The sequence below is a fragment of the Theropithecus gelada genome, chromosome 5 (assembly GCF_003255815.1).
Source record: "Theropithecus gelada isolate Dixy chromosome 5, Tgel_1.0, whole genome shotgun sequence".
Classification (NCBI taxonomy): Eukaryota; Metazoa; Chordata; class Mammalia; order Primates; family Cercopithecidae; genus Theropithecus; species Theropithecus gelada.
Genome location: NC_037672.1, coordinates 39,610 through 50,913, shown reverse-complemented (window position 1 = coordinate 50,913; position 11,304 = coordinate 39,610). Strand labels below are relative to the sequence as shown.

Below are 11,304 nucleotides of genomic sequence, written 5' to 3'. Positions count from 1 at the left end.
AACAGAATTTGCATGGGGACAGTCTCAACAATGGTCCATTAAATTTTACTGTAATACAATATAGATCTGATTTCAGAATGTTTTAGGTTTCTAGATTCCTAGTAAATTATCCACCTTATTAAAATAATCGTTGTTCCAATATTGCAATTTTCTTTGGAAAATAGATACAAACTCTCACATAAACACAACTGCTTGTCCCATAATTTTCTTACACCTAAATTTTATCTTTAGAGCAATACATTTACATATTTAACTCCATGTCAATCAAAACTAAAGTCTGTATTTATTTGCAGAAAGAGATACTGCATGTTCAAAGATAAATATGGAACTTTTTAAAAAGCATTAATGACTTATAAATGTGTGAATTATAATTATACTTATATAGTTATTATAATCATAAAACGACCTGTAGTAAAAAAAAAAATTGTACATTTAAAAATAATTAAAGTGGCCGGGTGCGATGGCTCACGCCTGTAATCCCAGCACTTTGGGAGGCCAAGGTGGGCAGATCATGAGGTCAGGAGTTTGAGAACATCCTGGCCAGCATTGTGAAACCTCATCTCTACTAAAAATACAAAAATTAGCTAGGCATGGTGGCACGTGCCTGTAGTCACGGCTACTCATGAGGCTGAGGCAGGAGAATTGTTTGAACCTGGCAGATGGAGGTTGCAGTGAGCCAAGATTGCACCATTGCACTCTAGCCTGGGTGACAGAGCAGGACTCTGTCTCAAAATAAAATAAAATAAAATAAAATAAAATCTAAATAAAGTATATTTACTGGACTGTGTGTAATACAAAGAATAAATGCTTGTGATGAACAACTCATTTACTGATATGATAATTACATGTCATATGCCTGTTATCAAAATAACCCAAATAAGCCATAAATATATACACATACTATGCACCTACAGAAATTTTTAAAAATTTTAAATAAGAAAAATAATAAAAGTTTATATGGGAACAATATTCTTCAATTTATTTGCTGTTTAAAGACACTAGAAGAGAGAACTAGAAATGTCATTCAACTATGTTCCTCGCCAGTATGAATTCGCTTGTGTACAGTAAGGGTTGAGGGCCGATGAAAAGCTTTGCCACATTGTTCACATTTGTAGAATTTCTCTCCAGTATGAATTATCTTATGTTTAGTAAGGGATGAAGACCAATTGAAGGCTTTGCCACATTCTTCACATGTGAAGGGTTTCTCTCCGGTATGAATTCTCCTATGTTTAGTAAGGGTTGAGGATAAGTTATAGGCTTTGCCACATTCTTTACATTTGTAGGGTTTCTCTCCAGAATGAATTTTCTTGTGTTCATTCAGGGCTGTGGACCGAGTAAAGGCTTTGCCGCATTCTTCGCATTTGTAAAGCTTTTGTTCAGAATGAATGCTCCTGTGTATAATAAGGCCTGAGGACTGGTTAAAAGCTTTGCCACATTCTTTACATTTGTAGGGTTTCTCTCCAGTATGAATATTCTTATGTTCATTCAGGCTTGCGGACCATATGAAAGCTCTGCCACATTCTTCACATTTGTAGGGTTTCTCACCAGTATGAATTTTCTTATGTTCATTCAGTGTTGTGGACCGTGTAAAGGCTTTGCCACATTCTTCACATTTGTAAGGTTTTTGTCCAGAATGAATTCTCTTGTGTAATATAAGGGTCGAGGATTGGTTGAAAGCTTTGCCACATTCTTCACATGGGTAGGGTTTCTCTCCAGTATGAATTCTCTTATGTTTAGCAAGGTGTGAGGACCGATAAAAGGCTTTGCCACATTCTTCACATGTGTAGGGTTTCTCTCCAGTATGAATTCTCTTATGTTTATTAAGGGATGAGGACCAAGTAAAAGCTTTGCCACATTCTTCACATTTGTAAAGTTTTTGTTCAGAATGAATGCTCCTGTGTATAATAAGACTTGAGGATTGGTTAAAGGCTTTGCCACATTTTTCACATGTGTAGGGTTTTTCTCCGGTATGAATATTTTTATGTTCATTCAGACTCCTGGACTGTCTAAAGGCTTTGCCACATTCTTCACATTTGTAGGGTTTCTCTCCAGTATGAATATTCTTATGTTCGTTCAGGCTTGTGGACCATCTAAAGGTTTTGCCGCATTCTTTACATTTGTAGGGCTTCTCTCCAGTATGAATTTTCTTGTGTTCATTCAGCGTTGTGGACCTTGTAAAGGCTTTGCCACATTCTTCACATTTGTAGGGTTTCTCTCCAGTATGAATTTTCTTATGTTCATTCAGAACTGTGGACCGTCTAAAGGCTTTCCCACATTCTTCACATGTGTAGGGTTTCTCTCCAGTATGAATTCTCTTATGTTTAGTAAGTGATGTCGACCTATTCAAGGCTTTGCTGCATTTTTCACATTTGTAGGGTTTCTCTCCAGCATGAATTCCTGTATGTTCAATTAGGTGTGACATGTAAAATGATCTGCCACATTCTGTACATTTAAAGGGTTTCTCTCCAGTATGTCTTGTCTTATGTTTGTTTGAATTTGAAAGTTTACTAAAAACTTTAACACATGTATTACATTGAAATATTTTGCTTTGGGTAGTTGACAAGCATTGATAAACTCCACTATTAACTCCTTTCTGCACCTTACACTCATTCACATGTTTACAGCCCTTTCTTAATTGTAAATTCTCATATCCACATTTCTCGTATCTTCTCAGTACAAGTTTTTGGAATGAATCTTCTATCCCCTGCACTGGTGAAAGGTCTTGGCTGAAAGGAGAACACATAGCTGAAAGAAATAAAAATAACAAATTATCCTACTAGATTCATATGAATATACTTTACAATATAGAAAATGTATACAAACTACATTAGTAAGATAGCATAACAAAATATCACAGGCCATAATTTCTTCACAGACATGTAACAAAAATATACTGACCAAAATGCCTTTGTGCAAAATCTGTAAACGAGTTAATTGTATGCAATGCCACAGGTAACCACAATACTAAGAACCACATGGAACAGAAAGGAAAGTTTGTTACATTTACTCACCACAGCTTTCCTCCTCCCCAATATAGCATTGTGCCTATAGGAGTAAAGTGTTAACTCCTGGCTTCTTACTTAGAAGAAAAATAATGATGGCCGGTCGCGGTGGCTCAAGCCTGTAATCCCAGCACTTTGGGAGCCCGAGATGGGCGGATCACGAGGTCAGGAGATCGAGACCATCCTGGCTAACACAGTGAAACCCCGTCTCTACTAAAAAAAATACAAAAAAAATAGCCGGGCGAGGTGGCGGGCGCCTGTAGTCCCAGCTATAGGGAGGCTGAGGCAGGAGAATGGCGTAAACCTGGGAGGCGGAGCTTGCAGTGAGCTGAGATCCGGCCACTGCACTCCAGCCTGGGCGACAGTGCGAGACTCCCTCTCAAAAAAAAAAAAAAAAAAAAAAAAAAAAAAAAAAAAAGAAGAAAAATAATGATACACATATCCTTACTTCTGGCTTTTTGGGGTCTTTACAAAATCTGGTTTCTGTCTCCAACAACACAGAGAGCTGAGAGAAATGGTGCTATGGGTCAGCTAAGACCAAATGCAAATGTTTCAGGAGCAGGCTGCAGTGTTAAATACAGGGAATAGGTAGAAGAGTGATTAGAGACCATAAGAAGAAACATGAACAATCCCTTTTAACTGAAAAACAAACACAAAATTCCAGACAAGACACATCCTTAGAACATGTATGAGAGGCTCCCATTATCTCTGTCAAAGACAATTGGTTTCAGACCATGTCAGGACAAAGCAACACTGAAATGATTGTGACAAATACCTTTTTGTTAATGTTCAAATAACAAACAAATGTTACAATATATACAAAATATCAGGGCAACATGGCCCAATTAAAAGATTTAAAACTTTTCAGAAAACGACCATAAAACAATGAAGATGCAGAAATTTTAAAAATTTAACCTGAATAATCCTCAATGAGCTAAAGGGGAACACATACAACTAAAATACAAGAAGACAAATGAGAATATCGATGAAAATGTTAAAATATAAAAAAAAAAAATTACGGAGGTGAAAAATACAAAAGTAATGAGAAATTTCCAAAAGTAAAAGAAGGATGTAAAAAATGAAGAAGCTCAATGAACTTCAACTAGGATACATACACACAGATTTATAAAAAGGCACATATATAAGCAAAGTTTTCAGAAGTCAAAGACAGAGAATCTTAGGAGCTGCAAGATAAAAGTGCAAGATAAAAGAAATGCTGAAGAAAGCATCTTCCACTGAAAATAGCATGATGCAAGAAAACAAAACATATGAAAATAAATAACTTTTTGGGAAAGACATGAACATATACAAATGTAAGGTTCTGTACCATTATCATGATAGTGCAGAAAACATTTTAATTATTCTCTAAAATTTTAAAGACCATAAAAATGATCATAAACTTTTCATCATAATCTGTTAATAAAAATACAACATAAAAATATAATTAGTGACATTAATAACAGAGTCGAGGGCAGATGTAATGAGGAAAAATTTTCAAAAGCAACTGAAATTACCAGTTTAAAATATATTATTTTAACTTTAAGAAATTTTATGTAATTTCCAAGATACCACAAAGTACCTGTACAGATACATAAAAAAATAAGAAGTAAAAATCTATCAATACAAAAGTCAAAAGGATGCAAAAAGACAGAAAAAGAAAATAAGAGACAAAAATACAATAATCAAAACAATAAAATAACATGAATAAGCCTTTCCATTTCAGTAAATTATTTAAATATTTATGAGTAAGCTTTGCATTGGAAATACATGCACCAAATAAATTTATTTAAGAAATCAAAAAACAAGATACAACTTTCTTTCTTTCTTTCTTTTTTTTTGTTTTGAGACAGAGTCTCACTCTGTCAACCAGGCTGGAGTGCAGTGGCATGACCTTGGCTCACTGCAAGCTCCCCCTGCCGGGTTTATGCCATTCTCCCGCCTCCGCCTCCTGAGTAGCTGGGACTACAGGCACCTGCCACCACACCCAGCTAATTTTGTTTTTGTATTTTTAGTAGAGACGGGGTTTCACCGTGTTAGCCAGGATGGTCTCGATCTCCTGACTTCGTGATCCGCCTGCCTCGGCCTCCCAATGTGCTGGGATTACAGGTGTGAGCCACCGCGCCTGGCCACAACTTGCTTTTCTACAAGAGTCACTTGAGATCTAATGAAAAAGGCAAGAGGAAAGAAAAAACTTTATGCAAAGAACCAAATTGAAGAGGTCAAAATTATATTACCCAAAGTATATCTAAAGTAAAAAACTATCCTATTTCATAAAACTTATTTTAACTAAAAGCTCATAAGAGACAAAGAAGAACATTATATTAGAAATGTTCATTTACTAGGAACCCCTGAAAAATGTGTGTATATACATATATTTGTGTCTTACATTAGGGTTCCAAATACATAAAGCAAATACTGACAGAAGTAACGCAAGACATAGAGAGCAATATAGTAATACCTCAACTTCTGTAATGAGTAATCAGAAAAGAATACTCATAAGGAAATAGAAGACTTCAAAGCAGTATAAAACAATTATGTCTAATAGAATTGTAGAGAACACTCTTAAACAAAAGCAGAATACATACCCTTCTGAATAGCTCATAAAATATTATCCTTGATAGACCACCTGTTAGGCTACCAAAAAGTCTTAACAAATTTTTTAAAATAGAAACTTTATAGCTTACTTTTAATGACCAAACTGGAATGAGAGTAGAAACTAATTAAAAAAAGAAAACTGGCTGGGCGTGGTAACTCATGCCTATAATCCAAGCACTTTGGGAGGCCAAGGCAAGCGGACCACTTGAGGTCAGGAGTTTGAGACTAGCCAGACCAACATGGAGAAACCCCATCTCTACTAAGAATACAAAATTAGCCAGGTGTGGTGGTGCATGCCTGTAATCCCAGCTACTCAGGAGGCTGAGGCAGGAGAATTACTTGAACCTGGGAGGCAGAGGTTGTGGTGAGCTGAAGATCACACCGTTGCACTCCAGCCTGGGCAACAAGAATGAAACTCCATCACACACACATACACACACACAAAAGGACATTTATAGAAATTAAACAACATAAACTTTAGCACGCTCTTGTTCAAAGTTTCAAATAATATGAGATATCTAGACTGTTCGATGTAATCTACAGATTAAATGCAACCTGTCAAATTTTTAATTAAATTTTTGCAGAAACAGATACAGCAACCCCCAAATTATAGGGAATTTCAAGGGACAATGAAGCACCCCACAATCTTCAAAAAGAGAAACAAATGCACCACAGTTCATGATATCAAAACATATACAAAGTTAAAGAACTAAAAAAATCTGGTATGGGTATACAGGTGAACAGCTAGATCAATAAAATAAAAAATCCAGCAAAAATACACACTCACACACATACGGTCACATGAAGAGTAATTTCTACCCTCATAATTATTGTAGCATTGTTACTGAAAGCAAATAAATGAAAGCAATGCAAATTTCTCTCACCAAATAAATAAATAAAAAATATTACAATATCACTCCAGCTTGTAAAAAGCAAAAAGTATCATAATGAGGAAAGAGAGAGACCCTTCTCATATTGTTTTATACTCAGTATATGTTTTAAGAAAAAACAAGGAAGTAAAACCAAAGACAGGCAGCCTGGCGCCAGACCCAAAATCAGGCCTGGGCCTGCCTGGCCTAAACCCAGTAGTTAAAAAATCAACTCATAACTTAGAAACGGATGTTATTCATAGATTTCAGACGTTGTATAGAAGAACATTGTGAAACTCCCTGCCCTGCTGTTTCTCTCTGACCACTGGTGCATGCAGCCCCTGCCACGTATACCCTGCTTACTCAAATCAATCACGACCCTTTTAAGTAAAATCTTTAGTGTTGTGAGCCCTTAAAAGGGGCAGAAATTGTGCACTCGGGGAGCTCGGATTTTAAGGCAGTAGCTTGCCGATGCTCCCAGCTGAATAAAGCCCTTCCTTTTACAACTCCGAATCTGAGAGGTTTTGTCTGTGGCTCGTCCTGCTACAATAACAAGTATAAGAAAGATAAATCTTGATGACATTGTGCAACATGAAGTCAACCATGAAGAGAAACTGTATGAATCAACTCACATGAGATACCTAAAGCAGTTTGACTCTAAAAGAGAAAACAGAAAACAGAATTATTTTTGTAAAGGGCCAGAAAACAGAAAAGGTAGTTAGTTGTTTAATGAGTACTAAGTGTTAGCTTTGCAAGATAAACATGTGCTAAAGATATAGTGAGTAACAATATCAATATAATTAATATGACTAAGCTGAATATTAAAAAAATATTTAAGACTGTAAAGTTTATGTGTTGACAATCAAAAATAATATCTAAAACAGATACAGTGGTAAGACGGTTTTTGAAATTATCTTCAAATCACAAAAGCGTTTCTCTGACACACAGAAAAACATAGATTTATAAATAAATGGAGGGTAAAAGTAGAAGAATTTCAATGACTACTCACCTAGGCAGGGTAAAATCACCATTGTATACAAACAGAACAAGTATACAACTCATAATAAGGAACAATATGCATACAGATAAACAGAGACTCTTATAGTGGAAACAGGCACATCACTGACCTATATTTGATTTGTGCTCCACACTTAGTGTACACAGTGAAATATTGTCATATGCAATTATAATATAAAATGAAAACACCCTAAGTTTTCTGCTCTTGCAGCCATAAAAAAGAATGAGTTCACGTCCTTTGCAGGGACATGCATGAAGCTGGAAACCATCATTCTCAGCAAACAAACACAGGAACAGAAAATCAACCACCACATGTTCTCATTCATAAGTGGGAGCTGAACAATGAGAACATATGGACACAGGGAGGGAACATCACACACAGCGGCCTGTTGAGGGGTGGGGGGCAACAGGAGGGAGAGCATTAGGACAAATACCTAATAAGTGCAGGGCTTAAAACCTAGATGATGGGTTGATAGGTGCAGCAAACCACCATGGCAAATGTATACTTACATAACAAACCTGCACGTTCTGCACATGTATCCCAGAACTTAAAAGTAAAATTGTCAGGCCTCTGAGCCCAAGCCTGCACATATACATCCAGATGGCCTGAGGCAACTGAAGAAATCACAAAAGAAGTAAAAATGGCTAGTTCCTGCCTTAAGTGATGACACTACCTGGAGAAATTCCTTCTCCTGGCTCAGAAACTCCCCCACAGAGCACCTTGTGACCCCGTCCCTACCCACCAGAAAACAACCCCTTTGACTGTAATTTTCCATTACTACCCAAACCTATAAAATTGCCCCACCCCTATCTCCCTTTGCTGACTCTCTTTTCGGACTCAGCCCGCCTGCACCCAGGTGATTAAAAAGCTTTATTGCTCACACAAAGCCCTTTGGGGGTCTCTTTACACAGATGCGCACGACAAAAATAACAAAATGAAAAATAAAGTTTTCCCTTTCCTGTCCAGTATGATATGAGCCATTGACTTGTCACATATGGCCTTTATTGTGTTGAGGTATATACCATCTATATCTAATTCGTTGAGTTTTTTAAGTCACAAAGACATGTCCAGGCTGGGTGCGGTGGCTCACGCCTGTAATCCCAGCACTATGGGGGGCTGAGGCGGGCGGATCACCTGGGGTCAGGAGTTCGAGACCAGCCTAAACATGGAGAAACCCCATCTTTACTAAAAATACAAAATTAGCTGGGTGGTGTACGCCTGTAATCCCAGCTACTCCGGAGGCTGAGGCAGGAGAACTGCTTGAACCTGGGACGTGGTGGTTGCAGTGAGCTGAGATCACGCCATTGCACTCCAGCCTGGGCAACAAGAGTTAAACTCTGTCTCAAAAAAAAAAAGACACATTCAATTTTGCCCAATGCTGCTTCTGTATCCACACCATCCACGCTAAAAAATAAAGATGTTTAGCAGCAAACTTAATTAAAAAGGTGAACACTCTAAACTGAAAATTATAAAACACTGGTAAGAAACTGAAAAAGACATGAAAATTTGAAAAAATATTTTTTTGCTCATGAATTGAAATAATATTAAAAATGTGGCTATACTACCCAAGGTGACCTACAGGATCAATAAAATCTCTATCAAAATACCAATGGCTTTTTTCAAAGAAATGAAAAAAAAAAAACTAGCTTAAAATTTATAGGGAACAACCAAAGACCCCCAAATAGCCAAAGTAATCCTGAGCAAAACAAACAACAACAACAAAACCAAAGCTGGAGATACTGCATTACCTGACTCCAAAATATACTATAAAGCTATAATAAGCAAGACAGCAAAATATTGGCATAAAAACAGAGAGATCAAAGTATCCAGTGAGCCTAGTAACAAATTCATGAACCTACAGCCCAGTGATTTTTAACAAAGATGTCCAGAACACACAGCTGGAAAAAGACAGTCTTTTCAATAAATGGTACTAGAAATATTAGTTATCCACATGATAAAGCAGGACTTTAAATAGATATTTACACATGCACGTTCATTCATTGTTATTTACAAAAGACAATTCCTGGAAACAACACAAATGTCCCTTTAGAGATCAGTATCAGATTTTTAAAATGTGACATATACACACAATTAAATATCATTTCATTTTAAAACAGAAAGATATTCTGACACATCTTACGAAAGCTTAGAACATTACCTTAAATAAAATGAGAGTCAAACAGAAACAGACATTATGTAAATTACACTGAGAATTATAAAATCATAGAGAGTAAGTAAAATGGTGTTCTTCAGGAGCTGAAGAGAGAAAAAAAGGGCAGCTTATTGTTTATAGGGTATTAAATTTTACTTCTGTAAGGTAAAATTCATAGAGATCCATTGCAAAATAAAGTAAATGTACTTAACACCACTAGACCATATACTTGAAAGTGTTGGCCGGGGGTGGTGGCTCATGCCTGTAATCCCAGCACTTTGGGAGGCCGAGGCAAGTGGATCATCTGAGGTCACCTGTAGTCCCAGCTACTCAGGGGGCTGAGGCAGGAGAATGACGCGAACTTGGGAGGCAGATAGTGCAGTGAGATGGTGCCACTGCACTCCAGCCTGGGTAAACAGAGGGAGACTCCGCCTCAAAAAATAAATAAATAAATAAATGAATAAATAAATAAATAAATAATTGAGGAGAACCTACATGAAAAAAATTCCCCAGTAAAATGGAGTTGAAAAAAATAGAAAATTTTTACCTATAAAATATTGAATGTAATATAGATGTGTCATAAAAACAGAAGAACCCAAGACTGAGGAAGGTTGTATTGAGAGGGCATGCCCTTGAGTGGCATGGGTATGCTTGCCCATCATAGTCCAAGCTACAGAATAAAAAATACGTCCAATTCTCATTGTAGAATTAGCTGTAGAACATTTGGTTTTGTTTCTGCCACTAGTACCATTTGCCAAGACACCTAGAAGAATTCATAATGTCCTGTGTCTCAGGTGAAAAGTCTGTTGGTGCTATCTGTGATCTCTGAATTAGCCTAAAATCCTCCCCTTGCACAAGTCAGTCATGGTGTGGAAGAAATCCCAAACACACAGGGACCCACAGAGAGAAACTTCCATTTGGGCCCTTGGATGTAGGTTTGCCAGTATTTATTTGATGATGGATCCTGATGTGGCACTATAACCTGGCTCCAAGTCCATGCAACCAAAGTCCAGGAGCAGTTTTTCCTAACCTGGGACCTGCCAAAAAAGACACCTGTATGTGCCACTGTGAATCGGGAAACAGCCCTATAACCCAGCTCCAGTCTCTGTCACCTAGAGTCTGGGAGAAGTACTGCCCACCCAGGAATCTAGAGGGAGAAATGCCATGAGCCCAGAAACAAACCCCAAGACTTTGGTTTCAGCTATGTATCCTGAAGCAGCCCTAAGAATGAGTTTCACACCCTCTCAGCTGTGTTCAAGGGTCAGTACTACTCATCTAGGAACCTGTCCAATGACCAGGTTAGAGCATTTTGAAACATCCAGCAAGAACCACACATCAGGAGCCACACCTGCTCACATTTATTGTATCAGCACCCTCATCTGCATATATAACTGGAGATTTTTTTTTCTCAGTGCCGGTCATATTGATAAAGTTCCTGAAGAAAGTCTAGTCTTCCCAGAAAATAGAATCTGATGGCCTGATAACAGGTCTGCCAAACATGAACTTCACTGCAGACACAGTAGTAGTTATGTGCCCGGCTCCAAAGGATTTAATTGCAATCTCAGTGGAAATATCATCAGCCCAGAGATCAAACAGAAGTATTTACCTCCCAACAAGTCTATAATGACTGAAAAAGGTATTTGCTCCTTCAGATGCAAGGACTTCAAA

General features: G+C 37.4%; 1 protein-coding gene across 3 annotated transcripts in view; it reads right to left on the bottom strand.

The window, feature by feature from the left end:
• Positions 1–257: 257 nt before the first annotated feature.
• LOC112624660 (zinc finger protein 595) overlaps positions 258–11,304 on the bottom strand; it is a 36,156-nt gene continuing 25,109 nt past the window's right edge. For 2 of the 3 annotated variants that reach the window (XM_025385496.1, XM_025385497.1), the window contains one exon: positions 263–2,745. In XM_025385496.1, coding sequence (XP_025241281.1) covers positions 1,025–2,745 — 1,721 coding nt within the window. In that variant the 3' untranslated portion in view covers positions 263–1,024. Of the gene's footprint in view, positions 2,746–11,304 lie in introns of all 3 variants that reach the window. The other variant, XM_025385495.1, reaches the window with a different exon arrangement.